The sequence below is a fragment of the Podarcis melisellensis genome (assembly GCF_964234715.1).
Source record: "Podarcis melisellensis genome assembly, chromosome: 9".
NCBI lineage: Eukaryota > Metazoa > Chordata > Lepidosauria > Squamata > Lacertidae > Podarcis > Podarcis melisellensis.
The window spans coordinates 45,824,373-45,845,003 of record NC_138541.1 but is presented as its reverse complement, the minus strand read 5'-3'; the positions used below and the strand labels follow the sequence as shown (position 1 = coordinate 45,845,003).

General features: G+C 45.4%; 1 protein-coding gene and 1 long non-coding RNA gene across 17 annotated transcripts in view; one reads left to right on the top strand and one right to left on the bottom strand.

The window, feature by feature from the left end:
* GALNTL6 (polypeptide N-acetylgalactosaminyltransferase like 6) overlaps positions 1 to 20,631 on the bottom strand; it is a 452,866-nt gene that overhangs the window by 933 nt on the left and 431,302 nt on the right. For all 4 annotated transcript variants that reach the window (XM_081926064.1, XM_081926066.1, XM_081926067.1 and 1 more), the window contains exons 11-12: positions 18,345 to 18,461; positions 10,445 to 10,594 (exon numbers count right to left, since the gene is read on the bottom strand). In XM_081926064.1, coding sequence (XP_081782190.1) covers positions 10,445 to 10,594; positions 18,345 to 18,461 — 267 coding nt within the window. The remainder of the gene's footprint in view (positions 1 to 10,444; positions 10,595 to 18,344; positions 18,462 to 20,631) is intronic.
* LOC309378244 overlaps positions 1 to 20,631 on the top strand; it is a 106,209-nt gene that overhangs the window by 45,220 nt on the left and 40,358 nt on the right. For 3 of the 13 annotated variants that reach the window (XR_014171921.1, XR_014171923.1, XR_014171925.1), the window contains 2 exons: positions 3,722 to 3,835; positions 4,742 to 4,911. This is a non-coding gene — a long non-coding RNA (uncharacterized lncRNA). Of the gene's footprint in view, positions 1 to 2; positions 1,027 to 2,157; positions 3,836 to 4,741; positions 4,912 to 6,669; positions 6,987 to 7,035; positions 9,913 to 12,486; positions 12,634 to 19,850; positions 20,205 to 20,631 lie in introns of those variants that run through there. The other 10 variants (XR_014171922.1, XR_014171924.1, XR_014171926.1 and 7 more) reach the window with 8 other exon arrangements.

Genomic DNA, 20,631 nt, shown 5'->3' with positions numbered 1-20,631 from the left:
GAGAACAAAAACGCATTAAGAAGCAAATGCCAGCTGATTAAAAATGGCCATGTTTTGGGGAACAGAGGTTTTATAAAAGTCAAGCCAAGCTTCTTTAAGATTTGGACAGCTCTTCTGCCCAGAATAAAACAGAGCAATGGTGTAGAATGCTTCCAGACTATTTCCAGCGTATTGTACGTAGGTGGCTGTCTAGAGTAAAATATTTAACAGTTATGAATGAAGGCACTGATATTTAAGACAAGCCTGGATGACTTGCAGAGGATCTGCTCCCTCATTTCCAACAACTGCAACACTGTGCCAACATGCTTGATCACTGAGCTTTACTTCTGCACCACTTCTGTGGCAATTGGTTGTCTGAATCATTCACCAACACCACTGTGGAAGGGAAGTAGTGCAGTGGTAGAGCACCTGCTTTTCATACAAAAGGTCCCATGTTAAATCCTTCACATCTCCAGAAAGGGCTAGGATGGTCTGAAATCAGAGAGAGATGCTGACAATCAGTGTAGAAAATGCTCAGCTAGATGGACCATTCGTCTGACTTAGTGCAAGGTGGGTTTTCAAATGCACGGTTTGGTTTGATAGGTACTATTTTCCACTTCCACCTTCTCATTTTGCCTCATTTAGATTATTCTTCCAGCATCTAGAGATGCAATCCTGGCAGAAGTTGTGTCTGTAGGCTAGCATCATGGGATCTGCAAAGTAGCCCAGGCTATCGGGGCAAGTAGCTTCATTCCGAAGCCTCTTATTGGTGCTCTCAGCCATAGCTTCACTATTGCAGTGCAACACAAAGGGAACTAATTTCTTTTCTCCTGTGCTATGAAGCAGCCCCAATGGGAAGAGAGCTCAAAAGGATTGCATCTCCACCACCCAAAGCCCAGCAAAAGCAGTGACCCTAATTTGGCAGAGGGTAGCAAAGGGGGTTCTGTTCAAGCTCTCAAACCAGAGCAACTCTGACTACCAACGAGGGGGGGGGGGAGGTGAAGCAGCAGGCAATGAAATCAAAATCCCTGCTACAAAAAGAATCAGGTATGAACATTCTGTTTGTGATGTTTGATCTGTAGTGGTTCTTTTGACCCAGTGAGCCACCAGCTCCAATATTTGTTGCATTGGTCATCAAAGACCTGTTGCTGTGGACTGGGGATTGACTTTGCTGTTCTGCAATAAATTACTAAAGAGCAGTCTTTTCCATGTTGTATTACATAAGATGCTCAACCCCACTGTTTTTCTGCTGAGGAAGTTAAGCAGTGTTGCATTCTTTACAGAACACCCAATTAATTTCACAGAAATCGTGCAACTGACTCTACATGTCCTAAACAGGGTTTAGATTCGCCCATTATGCATCATTTATTTGATTTCTAAACTAGTTTGGAAAGCACGAGGATGACGGCAAGTAAACAAAGAAGAGGATGTGAGTCAATGGTCCACTGGGGACAGGAACCCTGATCCGTTGGGGTGTTATCCTGAATCCTGTCCAGTAAACCATGCCCTATTTATTAAGAATTGCTTGTGCATTTAAAAACTTTTCTTCCCAGTGTATTCTGAGAATTTTCTTGTTTTTCTTATAAAGTTCCTTTTTCAGGTTTCTTATAGGTATCTGGCTAAGGGACGCGGGTGGCACTGTGGGTTAAAGCCTCAGTGCCTAGGGCTTGCCGATCGAAAGGTCGGCGGTTCGAATCCCCGCGGCGGGGTGCGCTCCCGTTGTTCAGTCCCAGCGCCTGCCAACCTAGCAGTTCGAAAGCACCCTCGGGTGCAAGTAGATAAATAGGGACCGCTTTCTAGCGGGAAGGTAAACGGCGTTTCCGTGTGCAGCTCTGGCTCGCCAGAGCAGCTTCGTCACGCTGGCCACGTGACCCGGAAGTGTCTCCGGACAGCGCTGGCCCCTGGCCTCTTGAGTGAGATGGGCGCACAACCCCAGAGTCTGGCAAGACTGGCCCGTACGGGCAGGGGTACCTTTACCTTTTATAGGTATCTGGTTTGCCACTATGAGAACAGGAGGCTGGCCTGATCCAGCAAGATCTCATGTCCTTATGTTGGCATTGTTCTAATCACCATTTCTCAAGTTCAGGATCAATTGCGCATACAATTTGGTTTTTTAAAAAAAATTAGTTTAAAAAATATTTTATTGTATCACAAAAAAGACGAATAAGAAAGAATAGTACAATTGGGGGGAGAGAGGGAGGAAGATGGGGTGTGTTGTTCTTTCATTCTGTTGCATAGTGTTAGTTTAGGGGTTTGTGTCAGCATCATGTTGATAGTCTCTCTCTCTCTCTCTCTCTCTCTCTCTCTCTCTCTCTGTGTGTGTGTGTGTGTGTGTGTGTGTGTGTGGACACATTGTGAGATGTTAGGGGTCCAAATCTTGGTTGATTGTGTTCAGGTGGTTACATTGTGGTGTGGGGGTTGGGTTGTTGGGTCAGGTTAGCCGTGTTGATTTGTATGTTGTTGGTGGAGATAGGTCACTGTCGTGTTGTGCTTTGTATGTGATAAAGGGGAATCACACTGGGGTTAGCTTGTCCCCATGCTAATTTGAGTTGGTTGGTTAACTTTTCTAGTAGGGCTTATCCCCATACATTTTGGTAGCCAGTGGTCTGTGTTCACTTTTTGAACGCCACATGCTTCAGCCACTACTGTAGTCATAGAAGGTACGATACCCCCATTTCCAACTCATTCTCTTGTTTCCTCTAAAACAGACATTAAAAAAAATATGGACCCTCAGGCTCATGTCAGTAGGTGGCATCCTCAAGGGCCTGTTGCTATTGGCATCACTGCCCTTCCCCAGTATTCTGATGAGCACAGTCGGCAGCCATTGTAACTGTGTCAGGAACTGAGGACCACTGTCCTATGTGGCAAGATGTGTCACTGCAGCTTCTCAGAGAAGAATCTTTAGCATGGATTCATTCCAGGCTAGCCTTGGCTCCTTCTGAGCAGGAAGGAGTATAAGAGGACTTCCTATCTCAGTGGTGCTTTGAGCTCTAGCATGTGTTGTGTTTCTGGTATTGCTGTTAAGTTCTGATGCTTAGCTTGTACTATCAGCCCTATCTTCTGGCTTGACCTGTGAATTAGATGGCTTTTTTGCCTGATTCCCATTTACTGGTTCCTGATTTACTGCCAGTGGCCCTCAACCCATCCTGGACTATGCCCAAGGTTGAAAAGCTTTTGTTAAGCCCACTTACTTGTTTCCACTTACTAATTTGGGAATGCTTTGCTTGGAGGGAATAGCTGGCTGGCATCTTGACAAGGAACACCTTGGAGGTGAGGATCTATGACAGGCATAGGCAAACTCGGCCCTCCAGATGTTTTGGGACTACAACTCCCATCATCCCTAGCTAACAGGTCAGGGATGATGGGAGTTGTAGTCCCAAAACATCTGGAGGGCCGAGTTTGCCTCTGCCTGATCTATGACAACATTTTAGGCTTCACATGGGCAGTTGGTTAGTCACTGTGGAAGCAAGATGCTGGACTAGGTAGGCTGTTGCCCTGATCCAGGAGGGTCTTCTTACAGTCTTTTCTTTTTTAAAAAAAGTTCCATGTGTTTAAACTAGTATCACCAACAGACTTTTGAAATAGCCATTCTCAGTCATTAAGAAATAATCTGAACCAAAAAGGAAGCTCTATGTGTGTGTGTTTTATACTAGTGAGTGCTTTTTTCAGAAAATTATTTTAAAATAAATCTGGGCCGTTACAAGATGCTTGCTTTTGACAATCTGTCTCCACTTATTAGCAGAAGTTCGGCTGACTTTATCAGAAACAGAACCAGGTCCATTAAGATGAGCAGCACAACACAGCCAATGCACTTGGGGAATGAAAACCAAGAAGAGACTGCCAACATTTCCTCTTGGTAAGTTTCAGTTACTTCTGGGAAGGGCAAAAACTCTTTCTCCCCTTTCTTTTTGCAGTGAAGGCATATTATTTCAGAGTGACACCCTTTCCATAAGATAATGGACTTGCAGGCAGGCCTGGGCAGTTCAGGTAATTGGTAATGAGACAAGGTTCCTTTCCTTGCTTCTAGGTCATTGCTTTAACTATGGCCAAGGTCAGTAGTCAATGAGAGTCATTATCGTCTGACGGCTGCAGTCATTTCTGTGAAATGAGTTGGTAGTCTCAGCATAGGCCCAATAAGACCAAATGTCCACATGATAAAACACACCATTAGAACTGATATTCACACTGTGAGCTTTTCAGCAGCAAAGTCAAGGTGCGATCCACCAGGCCCGGCTGCTATGCTTCCTTCTCCATTTGTTACCAAAGAGCTTGATTTAATGGGGATAAAGATGGAGGACATGTGGTTGCAATGCTTGATGGGATTGCAGTTTAAGAGTCTTTTGTGCCAGGTCTGAATTACTAGTAGATGTCGCCTCTGCAGCTCTCTCAGGAGTAGCATAAAGTCCAATAGCCCCGATAAACGAATGAATGCCTGAATTCCAACTCTTATGTCTCTCCCACAACTTGTTGCTGCATTCAAAGCAGAACTACATTAGATACGAAATCATGTGGAAAGACTATGTCATGGGCCATCCTATGGAAAATCATATTAAAGACATATGTCTCAGTCTCTTGGCATAGGCCCCAGTTGTGAGATAAAAATCCAAGGCTGCATGTTCAGTGATCCTTACTTCACTGGTTCTGCACATAATCCTAAAATATATTTGGTGTGGTAAGATTTGAGGGCACTGAGGATGTGTTTGGGGGTAGTGCAAGGACTGAATCTAACGTAGCTTCTGCCTCTCTCTCAATGGGCTATTAGGATTGGCAAGACTGAGAACATTGTTCATTTTTGATGAGCATCTGTATGAAGATCTTCATGTGCACACAGCCTGCTGTGTGGGATGACTGGTGCCATTAACTAGAAGGCTGTAAACAGATCATGTCTGAAAAGAATGACATTTGAACTGCAAACTCTTCCAAAGACATCAGGTAGGATCTAAATTTAGTTTGTATTTAAAAAATCTAAATACGTGATTAATGAATAAATCCAGTGATTTGGAACAGTCATGATAATGATAATGATTAATTTATTAGCTTTATTAATCACCTTAGATGAGTCACATTGCAATGCGAAACTCATAAAGTGCAAAATGTAAAATATTCTGTACCAGTGAACACATCAGTTAAACATACTACAGTTCTCCTAAACCTCCACTGACATGATCATTACATAGTTAATCTTTAAAACTGACTCCAGCCTAAAAAGCAGCAGTTAAATGCCATGCTATATATAGATAAGGTTTTGCTTGATGTGTGATGCCATAGTTGGTGCCAGGAGAATCTCTCTGGGGCGCCACTACTGAAAAGCCCTTTTCCCTTGTCACCACTAGGCCTGGGCGATATATCGATATATCGCCCAGGACTGGTATGAGGGGCAGACGGCGATGGCGGCTTCACTCGGTGGTACGTATATTGTGGGTGAAACCGCTGCGACTCCTGAGTCTCTCTACTACCAGCGCCCAGCGGATGCCGAGGGAGAGACAATCTGCAGTGGAGGCAGAGGGGCTCAACGATATCCCGCTGAGTGAAACTGCCATCCCACTCTGCCCTCATACCGACGCAGAGGAAGAAACAAGGCAGCATGTTCCTCCCTCCATTCTTTAAACTGCTTGGCTGAGAAATGCGAGGCTGCTTTTGCCTCAGCCAAGGACCCTTGACGAGCCAGCGGTGGGGTGTGGGCTCCATTAAAGTGCTCCAGCTCCACTGCTGAGGGAGCCCTGATTCTTCTCTAATGGACCCCCCACTTTGCCTCCGGGTTACGCAAGCCGGAGATGGGGTGGGGGCTTCCTTAGACCTGTCCGCTGAGGGGTGCGGACGTAGCACTGCCTGGCTGCCTTTGCCAGGGAGAGAGGGCTCTGCCTTTCCTCCTGGGCTGAACGACTACTCTGGAAGGAAAGACGTCGCCTGCTCTCCCAGGTAAAGGCAGCCAGGTGATGGTAGCCAACAGAAGAAAAAGGCAGCCACTTTGGCACAGGGGGTGGGCAGGTTACGTCAGACATGCATGCGCTTGCCTCACGCATTGCTGCCTTGGCACTGGGGGTGAGGTGGGGCTACCTCTTTCTCCAGGGAGGGTACTGCCATCGCCAGGGAGGGAGGGCTACAACTTTCCCCCCAGGGTAGTCATTCACCCCAGGAGGAAAGATGGAGCCCACCCTCCCAGGCGAAGGCAGACAGGCAGTGCAGAGGTTGCCTGATGCCAGGTCCAGCGCTTGCCAGCAGCATCAGGCACTCCCATTCTGCAAGGCATCAATGGGGTGGCTTGCACCCAGTGTTTTCCGGAGCAGTGCAGAGGTTGCCTGATGCTGGCACTGGGGAGGAGGCAGCCTTGCAAACGGAGCCTGGCAGGCTCTGTCCGCTTGGCTACCGCCTGGCTGCCTTCACCTGGTGGGAGCAACAGGCTGCATTGGCCTCAGCGCCTGGACAACGCAGCTTGTTCCTCCCTCCATTTCGCCATTGCAGTATATCGCCTGATTGCGATTTTTTGCTGGCGATGCATCATGATGTTGAAAAGCTGACACCACTCTCTGAACTAAGGGTATTGGTGTCCCAAGCAGTGTAAGCCTTTGTTTCCCATTCTTACGGAGTGTGTTCAACTCTGTGACTCACATACTTTCCCCAATATTACAGTAGGTTCCTCTTTGAGAACGGAATGTAATAAGAGTGTCTCATTTTTATGGTACATTTCAGGTTCAATACAGTGATTTCAGGACCTTTAGCAGAATACATTCCTAGACTCTTACAAATTTATCCAAATACATTTTGAATACCATGTTATTTAATTGAGATTCAAATGTGTCGGTTGTGGAATCAGCGCTGCATGCATTGTTGGAACTCCTGAGCTCCTGGGTGTATGGCTACGTAGGTAGAGGCTATGCTGTGTATAATGTGAAATGGGGAAGTCTGAAGAATCAGAACTCCTGGTTGTAGAAAAAGTCCCATGATGTAGTGACTAGACCTTTGGAGAATGGGGATGATAAAAATGAAATGAATGAATGAAAAAATAAATAAATAGAAACTACACAATCATGTATAGTGATCAGCATCTTTTCTTAGGCACAGAATCTCCATCTCTAAACTTACACCTGCAGGACAGCATTCCACAGCACCTTTTGCTTCTTCTGCATGTGGATCAGCTGGCTTTTGTGTGTGCATAAGTAGCTGCACATTGTCTATGTAGTAAACATTCCCAGCTCATCTCTCAGCCCAAGCACATTCTCAAGGCCACAATATTGGTTTCAAGTAGCAATTAACTCTCAGGTTTGTCTGTAGCATGCAGAAAATAATGACCTACCTGAAAGGGTTGTTTGCTGAGAATTTTATGGATGCTAAGAAAGTTCTGTATAAATATGACACATTATCATTAATTAACTTATATTATGTAAAAGTTTTTGTTTTTTTAAAAAAGGACTGAGGTGAACAGAAAGCAGATACATCTTAGACCAAAGATAAACTTAATTGATTTAGGCATTATTTTTACAATGGTTGTGGCTCCTTGTCTGAGCAATTTATAGCCAACCATAAGTGTTTGCCTCACTATATTGTTTGAGAGGACTGATGGCTACCAGATCAGTGTTATATAGCTCCAGCTTGGCCAGAACTTCCTTTATAAAAATGCTTTTTGAAGAATTTCTCACTCAGAAATATAGATTTTGCCTTGGAACAAGAAACTCCCATGTGCTGCCTCATTCCCACAAGTAGTAAAAATAAATCAGCAGACAGGACAGTGTTTTATCCATTGGCCAATGGCATATGTCACATGGTTGTTTAAAGGGCTGTTATTTCACTGTGATCATCCACCGAGGTCCAGATTAAAAATACGATGGGGCCAGGAACAGAGGACAATGCAAGAATTGTGCCTGCCCTGTGCTGCCCCATACCCACCCACCCCTAGTACATTAGGCACCAATGAAGTGTTTCAAGACATCAAGCTTCTTTTCAGCAGCTTGGGCAATCCAGGAAATAAATTGACTTTGGTGTTTGAGCAAGAGGCTGCAGTTGTACAAAGTCAGATCCTTATCTGACATAAATGGAGCTTTCTCCTCTGACTATGAGGGCGTTGTGCCAACTCATATAATTTGAAGATCCAGCACATGCCTTTCAAATGGCACCTCTACTAGGAATGAGAATTCAATTCACCCTACAAAGTCTGATCCTTCTCTGGCTAAAGTGTAAATACTAAACAAAATTGATCAACCAAAGTCATGGGTTGAATGGCAATAGAGTCCCCTCCACGTAACCCACACAAAAGTTTTCATGGATACACATTTGCAGACAAAAAACCCCTCAATATATTCCCTCCCACAGTTTCAGACAATATAAACCCTGGCAGAGTCGCCATCTGTTGTTTCCCTCCTCTGGGAATTCCCCATCTCTGCACTGATTCTAAACCTCTCTGCCTGCTCTCCTGATGACTAAACTTCCTCATTGGTTATCCTATCCCTTCATCTAGCATATAATAGTCTTACAACCACTTTAACTGCCTTAATCTGGTGAAATGCTGATTATTTTGGCTCAAATTTCCTTGCTGCCACCCACCCACAGCACACATTATCTATGGTTCTCATGGTTCCCTAGAAGGAGATAATGACTCTCTACAAGCCTGAAGTGTGTAGCGTAGGTCTGCCTTTAATCTATTTCCAAATTCATGAATGCTTTGGTAAACTAGAAAATATTAGGGTGATGATGGCCAAAATAGCTTTTGTCTCTGTACAGCTTTGGGTATGATCCAGCCTCATTGAAGAAACAGCACCCATGTACAAAGTATTCCTGTACAGCTCAATAAAGGGCTGTCCTGTTCCAAGGCAAAAAAAGAAGCACCCGTGCTCAGTGATACCATGACATCATATATCCACATCCAGGGCTCTGTCCCTGTATGACAATAAGGAGGGCTAGGCAGGGTGGGAGGGATAAGGAAGGTGACACAGACCTTCCATGCTCTGTAATGTTTCAGTGGGCCATGGATGTCTGAGCTTGTGTGCACATGTCAGGGGGCATAGGAGGAGGAAACACCAATGTACGGGGTTGGGGGCAGAACTCGTGTTAAGCCCCTTAAGAAGCATTTACGTGAAGGCACTGTGTATGAAGGAGTGTGTCATATCCATGCAGTGCAAGCCCCACTGTGTCCAATGGTGTGCATACGATTGCAGTTTTAGTAATTTGAGGATAGTGAATGCCAAGGAAGTTGTGCTGTGGGATGGTGAGGGATAGGTGAAACAGAGCACCAGAATTGCAGCCATCTCATGCAGTTCCACCAAGGCCTGCACTGAGAAGGTTAAACAAGGTCACTTCCTTGGTACCCATTTCAAAAGCAATCAGTCATGTCACTCCAAAGCATTGTTATGGTAACTAGTAAAATGTGAAGAAGAAAAAGTCATGCACGATTTCTGTCACAGCCAACCTGCTTCTAGTGCTATTTAAAATGGTTTGAAATGCAGTCGGCATCCTAGACCGATGACCCTTGAATTGTAAACCATTTTGTTTCATTAGATATACAGAGCTGCTCTTTCCAGCATTTTGTACATCTGCCAATTGCAATCTTTAAAGTAAAGAAAGATTATATTGTATTTAATTCATTAGGAGCTTTTCTTGTGCCTGTCACATGGAATAAAAACATTTTCAGGGCTGCCTTTGTTAAAATGACTCACATGTCTTGAAGTGCCAAAATGGCAAAGCATCTTTCAGGGGATGTGCTCTTCATTTTGTGCTGGGTGAAATCCATATTAATGTTAACTTTGACCTATATAATGGCAGACCTTCAAGAAACAGTGCTATTTCACATTTCAAGTATTTTTTGTTTTTAACTGAACCAAGGCAGTGTGTAAAATGAATTATTCTGATGGAACAAACACTGCAGTCTCTGTTACCCAAAACTAGGAGCAGCCAGCAAGGATGGGGAGTATTTGTAACTCTGACTTCCGGGTACCAGTATCACAGCAGTGGGACACAGAGCGAACGGTGGTGAGGGCAGAGAAGTGCGGGTGAACTACTGGAATCTGACCACTTCGCTTGTGACACTGCTGCCCTAACCACCAGGGTTTGATCTACTACGAAACTAATGAAGCTTAGGCTTCGGGGGCCCCAATTCCAGGGAGTCCGCATTGCTTTTTTTAATGGATCTAGTAGACACAATTTGAGTCACACATCTCAAATTGATTTTTGTTTTTGTTTTATTTTAAGTGTTTCAACAATCCCAATGTTTTAAAGTCTGTAGTACAGATGTTGTAAAGGTTGCTATAAACAACCCCACTGAAGAAGGTTACCCAGATGTCATTGCTGGTTGCAAAAAGGCTTCATGGCCCCAAAAATGTACGCCCACCACTGCTAACCACACACTGCCCTGTAAGCAGCATCAGCATCAGCGGTACCAGGAGGCCAGGTTCACGGCACCACCCCTCACAGCTGGCCGCCCCTGCCCAAAACCCAGTAGCTGAAAGACTTTGAAACAATGCAAAGCAATACTGACCTTCCTGTAGCTCCAGTGCTGGTTGCCCTTCATACCATGGCAGTCGTAAAGGGTGACGGGGCTGCTGTGCGAAACGGCATCAAAGCAGAATTTTCTGGTGTGAAGAGGTTCTCCTGGACGGATGTCTTCTCTCCAACCAAAGGTGAAGAGCTAAGGGGCGAGGTGGGAGGAAGCATTCAAGTGACACTGTGTTCTAACTTGGCATTTGACTGGGAGATCAGATAGTAGGAAACTTCTGGCTTGGCTTTACTTGTGCATAACTAGACAGTAGACTCCAACCAACCATTAAACCAAAGGTATTTGGCTTCGGTGTAATAATTAATAACAGCCCAGAGCAACCCTAAGGAGTAATGGCTAGGTTTTTGGCAAGGAATCGCAATAATTAAAAGGAAAAGAAACCCTCAGTATGAAAAGGTACACAATGAACATCAAGAAAATGCTTATCCCGCTGAAGGGGAAATTAGAAACAACCACCGTTCTATAGAACTAATCAAAAGACTGTCAAGATAATGGGTGATGAAGCTGGGAAATGAGCCCTAAGGGCAGTGAAAGAGCTTGGAGATGAAGCCTCACAGGAAGAATTGAGGCCTAGTTCTCACTGAGGTAGTAAATCTGTATAAATTTGGCTATACCTCTTCAGGAGTGCTTGTATAATTTATTAGTCCTCCATGCAACCAATATCCTCCATGTAGGAAACTAGATATCAGGGCTCTAGCCTAGCCTTGGACAGGAGATTTTAAAATTTCATTTTCATTTTATTTGATACAGGGAAGCATTAAGTTACAAGAGAATGTATTTGCTGTCTGAAGTGGTGCAGCCCAGACAGAGATTTGCCACCTCAGCGAGGACTAGGCCTCAGCTTGTTCAAGGGCAATGGATCAGTGGTAAAGCAAATCAGGGCCGGCCTGTCCATGAGGCAAGGTGAAGCAGTCGCCTCAGACAGCAGAACTGGCCTCCTTTGCCACTGCTCCTTCTTGTTTTGTCGTCCATTCCTGGCTGCCTCCTCCACACACATGTGCCCATGGCCACCACCTCCATGGCTGCCCACCAAGAAAGTGTTCAGGCATGGAGGAGGAGGTAAGGTGTATGTATGCAGAGGAAGCAGTTGCGGTGGAAAAGGGGACATCATTTTCTGATTTGCCTGAAGCAGCAAAACGTCCTGGGCCAGCCCTGCAGTGCAATGCTTTACATTCATAAAGTTCTAGATTCAATCACTGGCCTCTTCAGGTAGGGCTTGTTGGCTATTTGCAGTTTAGTAGCGCTGCAGAGTGCTTGCTGGGGAGACCATGCATTAAAAAGGGACCCAAAATAACTTAAACAAGGTTTTAATAACAAACAAAAACTCCTTATACACTAAATACATCAACAACAAACCAGACCCAACCACCAACCCACCCCCCAGGGTAATGGGAGATCTAGGTGCTGCTCCTTATATACTACACCCAATTGCTGACACAGCTTGATTAACACAACTCGGCAGCACCTGCTATGTTTCACAGCTGTAAGACTGTAAGACTGGGTCTCGTTATTTGTCCTGGTCCTGGCCCTTAAAGACATACACAACTTGTGAAACAATAATGAACCTTCACATTGTGAAGTGTGAGTGACCATTCAACAGGGCTGTCCTCTACGAGTTGTGCCTGAAACACTAGAAACCACTGCCAGTCGGTGTGGGCAATAAGGAGCAAGATGGACTGGTGGTCTGACTCTGCACAAGGCAGCTTCCTATGTTGTTAGCAGTACAAACTATAGTTTATCTGAATGGTATCGGTACACAGGAACTAGGCCAATGCATCATTCTGGAACTTGACAAAAAATGTTTCAGCACCAGTGGTTAAGATTAGTATGGAAATTCCCTGTAGCAGGTGCTATGAATGATTGGCTGGTGCTGAGAATGATGTTATGACTGCAGTGGCGGCGGCAGCAGGCAGCCACCAGGAAGAAGCCGTTTCGAATTTGCAATCTCTGCTTTTCATTTGATGACTCACAGTCAGTGGTGGTGATGATGATAATCACCATCACTTCCACGATATATTTTTAAGGTTCGCCTGGCGCTTGATCTATGGCAGATGCTGCCACAGAAGTTAAGCCCCTACACAGAATCCTAGAATATCTGAACTCGCCTTTCTTCAAGATAAATTAAACCTGAGTGTTCTTTTTAAAAATGCTGACATGCATTATTTACACTTCACTATTTATAATTTAAAGCTGAACTGCGCTTTGGAAAAGTGCAAAACTCCAACACCGACATTTTATAAACCCAGCCTTCCCTGATGGTGTGCTAGAGCTGGTGCGTAGAGCCAACTAATGCACGTTAAGAGCTAATTAGTCCACCTTAAATAGTCTAGCGATTGCTTGCTTCCCTCCCCACAGCCTTCTCCTTCCATGAGAGAGATAAGCTTCCACATGTAACCTGCAGTTCCTTTTATTCTGAAGGTGCTGCACATTGCTGAGTTCCATTCAACCTTCTCGTCTAAATTGTGCTGGGATCCTTCAAGGCTACGTATTGTCAGTTTAATTTCTCTCTTTTGTCACTTCCCTCTCCGAACCACAGCTGTAAAGCTCATTTAGAATACCCTCTTCTGTAGCTACTGACTCCATTACAACTCGTTAAAGCCTTTCAGGTGGCTGGTTGAATGATCACAGGGGTTTACAGGCAAGGAAGAACATTTGAAGCCTGGTCTCCCAGGTCCTAATCCAACACTCTAATCATCACACTACACTGCCTTGTCTGTACATTTCAGTTGCTGCGAAGACACACTGAGTCTTTTTCTTCTGAAAAAGAATGCTTCTACAAAACCTAATAAACTGAACTGAATGAAACAATATCACTGATGTGGCCAAAACAAAATGATATCATCCTATCCCCAATGGCTGGCAAAGGGCTGATCTGTATGGACAGGATCTGCCCGGATAACATGCTTGTTATTATGCTGCGCCACACTGGGAAAGCCAGGCTTAATTTTATCTTGAGCCGATCCTCACTTTGTGAATACTGTGACTATTTTCTCATTTCTTCTGCTGGCATCTGAAAAGTCAGATAATGAACCTGCTGAGGTTGTTTATCATGTCTGCAGCAGAGAGAGCAGCAGTATATGAACCTGAAGACAGCAGGATGGCTTTTTCTTGTTCCCGTTTAGTTCTTGCACAAATGTCTCCAGCACTGAAGATAAAATAAAGCTACATTTAGCTGGCAGCATTGGGGATGGCAGATAGCCTAAGGATGTGACACTTACAGTGCAGAGGTAGAACAAAGACAAATCCCTCAGAAAGGCTGTTGCTGGTGCCAAATGACGATAGAAGGGGATGAATACCCAGAATGCAGTGTGTGGGGCGGCTGGGGTGAATTATTTCCCAGGATGTAACAAAGATCCTGTGTATTGCCTGATGGACTGAACTTGTCCCAGTTATAATCAGCAGCTTTTTAAAAAACATAAGAACAGTACGTTTTCTACTTCTAGGTGCAGGTTCCAGTGGTCCCTTAACTTAAAACAAGGGTTGTGGAAGGTGTCGAGGCGTCGTTCCTGGCACATGTAAGTTGCCCATGACTCACTTCCACAAAGCAGCATGCTCAACACGCAAGCCTGGTAGACCTTCATCTAAAGTTGATCAACTTCGGACCTAATAAAATCTTCTAGAACCAAGTGCCTGAGAACCTTCAACTCAGAGAACATGCCACACACGTTCTGAGCCACTTTTCCCAGTTTGATAACTTCCAGTTTTTTGGGACTACAACACCCATCATACCCAGACAGAAGGTCATGGTCATGCTGGCTGTGGCTGATGGACACTAGTCCAAAAACATCTAGAGGGCACCAGGCTGGCTTGGATAATTCAGATTTCCTAAATTCTGCCAGACACTTGGCCAAGCTCCAGGACAGGTTGCATCTGAGGGTCCAGTCTGTCATGGGCAGAAGTCCACAATGGTCGATGAGCTGATGACCAGGTTCTGGATCCACGCAGCTCTAGGTTTGACACAGGAGCCTGTATGGTTATTCAGTTAGATCAGTGTCTCAGACTGAGGGACTAAGCCTGCACCAACTGTTTATATGGAATCCATTGGTTACGCAGGTCACCTGTTCTGCTCCCTTTTATTCATATTAGGTAAAGGTAAAGGGACCCCTCACCATTAGGTCCAGTCGTGGGGTCATTAGGTCCAACTCTGGGGTTGCGGCGCTCATCTCGCTTTATTGGCCGAGGGAGCCGGCATACAGGCTTCCAGGTCATGTGGCCAGCATGACTAAGCCACTTCTGGCGAACCAGAGCAGTGCACGGAAACACCGTTTACCTTCCCACCCGAGCGGCACCTATTTATCTACTTGCACTTTGACATGCTTCGAACTGCTAGGTTGGCAGGAGCAGGGACCGAGCAACGGGAGCTCACCCCGTCACGGGGATTCGAACTGCCGACCTTCTGTCCTAGCTCTGTGGTTTATCCCTAGGCTCTGTGGTTTATCCCACAGCGCCACCCACATCCTTATTCATGTTATGGTGACCTAAAACTCCTACTCCTGCATTGTGTGGGCTGCCTTTGAAAGCTTACTTCTGTGTGTCTGGAATTGTGCTGCAGAACTTATGTATAATTGTGACAATAGTTTTCAAACTTTTTTGGAGGGGGGTGTCTACCAGTTGTTTCTGGATATGATGTACTGGTTCTAACTAATCCTATAGGGCTTGGGAAGGGTCATAACTCAGTGGCAGAGCACACATTTTGCATGCATTTAGCATTGAAAAGATCCCAGGTTCAATGCCATGAATCTCCTAGCAGGTCTGGGAAAGACTTTTGTAAGTTGCACTGGAGAGCCACAGCTAATCACAGTTTAAAATAATTGAGCTAGATGGGCTCAGTACAGTATAAGCCATTTCCCAGTCTGCTTGAATATGGATAGGCTCTCTATTGAAAATATTCAACAATTAAAAACAAAAACAAAAGGACCATCAACTTTTCCATCTTCAGCATGGAGCTCTGCTTGTCCAGCAGTGCCCTCTGCTGATAAGTTCTGGGAACTACATGCATCAAATAAAAATTGCAGGTGGCTTTACAGCTCTATTAGGGGGGAGAAAATCCAACTAAAATGCCACAAACTGGTGAGCAATCTTTTGAGTTCTTCATAATGCTTCTTTAAGCTAGATGTAAAACAAAAGCAAAACAACAAATAGGGAGGGCATGTGTGGACAGAAAAAGGCCCCTGCTGCAGTTTGGAGGCTTTTTCATCTTGCCCTGAAACATCATTATCTCTTCTTGCTAATCCCCCCTTTTAAAAACAAAACCTGAACATCCAGCTTGAAGAAATTTCTGGAAAACTTGAAAGCTTGTCCATTACTTTGTGACATTTTAGTTGGTTCTACAAAGACAGTCACCTTAATATTACACAATGACCAGAATCAAAAAAATTCAGCAACTGATTACAGTGGCTACATAAAAGAACAAAGTACCAATGCAACACAAAACAAACTGATAGCAGCAACCCTTAATAACCTCCACGAGGGAAGTCTCCAGGGTGAGCAGCTGCTCTATTGAACAGCTGCTTCCTAGCCTTTTCTGCTACTGATGGGAGTTCTGCCACAACCGATGAAGTGTCAGGGATTTTTATCTGCTAAAAGGTAAAAACCAGGGCTGTGCAGCGGCTGAATTAGACTGATTTGGATTGAGGCAGCCCCGGGTTGCATTGGGTTCACCTGGAGCGATCTGGGGTTGTCAAAAGGGGGGCAGACACAGAAATGCCAGCATACCTCCCTAAGAAAACTAAGGCTATAATCCTAACCCTGCTTACCTGCGAGCCATAGCAGTTTTCCTGGTGAGGTGGAATGGCAGCAATAGCCTCCTAGCAGGGGTGATGGTGCAGCTTACGGGGAAGTGGGGATAGTGGTGAGGTCAGGGCTGTGTGACCATACTGGCAGGGCTAATCTGGTTCTCCTACCCACATAGCCTTGACCTCACTGTTATCATAAAGCACCAATGCTGCAGCAAGCAAAGGCTCTAGCAGCCAAGCCAGCTCCTTGTGGCTGGAAAGCCAAACAGGATGTTTGTGACTGTTGCCATGGGAACAAAGGGGCAGTCCATTCTGTACTGAGCACCGGATGTTAGCTCAGTGTGTGTGTCATATGACCCGTACTGGAAGTACATGGGGGGAGTCTATTCTAACTGCTATGGAGTCAGACATGTTTTCTCTGTACTGATATGAAAGACAGGAATAAAAGATGTAAATAGATTTCTGTCTGCTTCTTTCCCCTCCCTGGGGGACACCAAAGGGGAGAGAGGAAGAACGGTGTGTTCCTCTCACACATCTGAGAAGAATCACCGAGACCTCGGCTGCTTATCAGCAGTGTAGCAGCGGGGAGGTCGCCAAGGAATATCTGCCCTACGGCTGAGAAGGGCACATTCCTCTGACCGAGTGGCAGAATTCCAACACTCACTACCACTTGGTCTCTGCCAGTAAGCAATAGTGATGCCCATACAGGAAAGCTATTTCAGGTGAGCTGCTCCTGCTTACTGAATTCAGGAGGACCTACTTCCGATTTAGCCTGATTAGGAGCATGCAGCAAGTCTTTCGGATGAACAATGCAATACCTTGCGATGTAACAATTATCGAAATAATCGGCCAGTTGGAAACAGTTGCCATATAGAAGCAAAAGAAAAGAGAAGATTTAGAAAAGAACAGAACACCATGAACAGAACACAGGAAGCTGCCTTATAAGGTGTCCTTCTATTGGTTTATGTAGCTTAGTATTCTCTGCATTGATTGGCAGGGTCTGAACCTGGAGTGTGTTGCATGCCTAGCTTGTGCTCTGCCACTGATTCACAACCCTTCCCCAGGTTGCTTTCTCATGAGCCAAAAGCTCTTGAAAAAGCACATTCCATGGCTTTTGTTTGATTGAATCTACTGCACCATCAAACCCAGTATGGAGGAGGAAGAATGAGGGGGGGAAGACTGATGCTAGAGGTTCCCCAAGAGACAACTTTGGTCCCTGGATTCTTACAACTGTCACTTGGAGCAAGGCTTAAAAGTCCCAAGACCACCCTTAAAAGTATGGATTCCAGGCCAAACATGCTCTGATCTCTAAGTGTTATTGGTCAGTTCCCAAATAACAACAACAACAACAAATAAAATAAAATAAAATAATATTAAGCTGCTGTTGTTTTTGGGCAGGGGTTGACTCCGGTGGAGATCCCTCCATGGGCTGGATCGCATGTGCACGTGATGGCGCACACCCATGATTTGCGGCGGCTGCGCAGATGCGATTTTAGACACTGCAAAAGCGAATCCATGTGCACCAGTTTAGTGCAGCACGGGGGGGACTTGCTGAGCGGGTGGCTTGGTTCGGGGGCAGCTCATGGTCTGGTAATACGACCCCCGTGGGCCACTTGTGGCTCATGGGCCTTAGGTTGCTGACCCCTGCTTTTGGGTATTTCAACCATTCACTGGCCAACAGAAGCTGCAAATACCAAGTCAGTGCTTACAACAAAGGGACGTTGCTGCTTTTACAAATAACTGCAGCTTGCACGTGGTACTATTTCATTTCAACAAAACATAAAAGGAAAGGATTTGCCAAGTGTTCAAAGTCTGCTGTGCTCTACCTTCTGCTACAGTCCATCGTTTTGCCTCAGATATTTATCCAGCAGACTATGCATTATGTCACATACACTTGTATTGAATCTATTCACATTGGCAGCAACGTAAGAAGCATTTCTGTTTCAGGAGACCTTTGGACTCCTCAGCTTATTCATAACAAATCACAACTCTTGTGCTCAGGACTCTGCGCAAGAAGGGGTACATGTGCTATTCTAGACAAAGATGATGAATGTGTTAGGAAGAGGTGTGTCAGCCAGAGGGACTAGCCTGAGGAAGCCCTTTACAATCTTGGAATAGAGGAAAAAACTATGTGATGGTCCAAATACCTGCTCATGTGACCAGGTCCGTTCCAAGCCATCTTTCACACAGATGTCCAGCCTCAGCTCTGTGCCTGTCCCTCCATGCTTACTGTCCACACAGAGGTTTGCTGCCACGTTTCGAATCTGGAAAATTAAGCAACCACCATTATGAACTGTAATGCAGCTTGGAAACCTGAAAAGGAAGAGATTTTCTGTTCCAGCTGCCATTTGGCTGGCCTTGGGTCCTATGCATCTTAACCTTAAGTGGGAGGCAGGAGGGGAACGCCATTTGCTGCTCTTTCTCAGGTGCCAAATGCTTTAGGCTGGTCCTGCTGCTATATAGACTGGTCATTATGCATAAACAGTGGCAATTATGCAAATTCACATAATAATAAAATAATAATAATAATTTATTTATTTATTTCCCGCCCATCTGGCTGAGTTTCCACTGCCACTCTGGGTGGCTCCCAATCAAATGTTAAAAACAGTACAGCATTAAATATTAAAAACTTCCCTAAACAGGGCTGCCTTCAGATGTCTTTTAAAGATAGGATAACTGCTTATTTCCTTCACATCTGAAGGGAGGGCGTTCCACAGGGAGGGCGCCACTACCGAGGAGGCCCTCTGTCTCCTTCCCTGTAACCTCACTTCTCGCAATGAGGGAACCGCCAGAAGGCCCTCGGCGCTGGATCTCAGTGTCCGGGCTGAATTAATGCATGAATTAACAGCACCATCAGAATTTAGTACCTTGCCTAGTCAATATCACCAACAGATTTCAGGGAATGTGAATGGATCAGAGCTTTGTACCCATTATTGGCTTAAAACACAGTGAGGTTGTTTTTATATTGTTGTATTTCAATTTGAATGTGTACAGTGTTGTACACAACACTGCACTTCAATGTGTTTCCGTTCCGCCTACTGTCTGTCCACACCAGAGGGCAGGGATGTCTTTGCCAGATGCAAATTGCCTAGTTGGTTTCCATGCCCCTCTAGCCACCCCCAGCTCTTACTGGTGAAGCTTTTGTCCCCCAGCTCCACACCCTTGGAAATCACCTTTTTGGGGGCTACCATCTGCAGCCGCTATTCTATATATCTTCTCAGATACAGTGGGATTTACTCCCAAGAACGGAAAAAGTGAACACAGGACAAAGTTTAAACTTTTCCACAGCATTTCTAGCTCCTACTTACACACACACACACACACTTTTTCTGACAAGTGATGCTTGGTGCACTTTTGTGCAGAGGGGGAAGGGTGTTGTTAATGAAAGGTTTTAGGAGAAAGTGAGAGTAGGCTTGTGCCTTTTGGGCTTTGAGTTGTTCAGACTATCTTTGTGCTGCTTGATCCTCTGCCCTTTCACCCTCCATGGCTTCTGTCTGGAGAGAGTTCAGAGCTCTAGTCATGGCACTTTAAATGGCACTCCTAGTCATGGCACTTTAAATAACCATATAAGAGGAGGCAGATCCCTCCCTCTTGTTTGCAGAGACTTGGAAGGACCAAAATGAGCATGAGCCTCTCTCTCCTGCCTCTTGCAGGAAGGTGTGGAGCAGGATTGGCCTGGGGTGGAGCATGGCCTTGGGAGAACCCGACAGAGAGGACTGCATTTGGCCCCCAGGCCTGAAGTTTTCCATCCCTGACATATGTAATACACTGGGCCAACCAAAATAACCAATTGCTGTGCTGATCTAGGAATAAGCAGTTTTACAGTCTTACCTACTTGAATGAGGAGTACATGTGAGCAGTAACACCTGAAAGATCAAAGTTCAGCTTACCCACCAGACTTCCCCAGTGGAGACCATTCCCATTAGGCAGAAGGCAAGGAGGCCAACAGTAGGTCAGAACCAAACAGCAGGCACAGCTGGAGCTAAAAATAGCTGGTGCCAACTAGTTCTGACTTCCTCCCCAGCAGCATAGCTAGGAAGGGGGCAGGGTGCACTGGGTGCTGAATTCTACAATATTAACCCTGAGGCTAAGGAAGTGGCAGCTGATAGTCGGTGGAAACCTTGAGTAGGCTGAGGCTGGATTGAGCTTGGTGGGGCAATGCTCCACTGGCCCTAATGGACAAGCCTCCCCTGTGCTTTCCGTTAGCAACCAGACATGTCTGGGACAAGTATAGTCAGAAGAACTCCTTTCTGAACCAATCACAGATCAGAGAAGTTCTTAAGCCGAAGCCCAGCACTTATCCTTCTTTCGGCATTAAATCCCCTGCAGATTTGGCTGGATGCAGCCATGAATACATGTGGAAGCTTACAGAGCAGCCAGCAGATACCTAATGAAGATGTCTTTGGACCCAGGCTTGTCAGATGGCTCCAGATA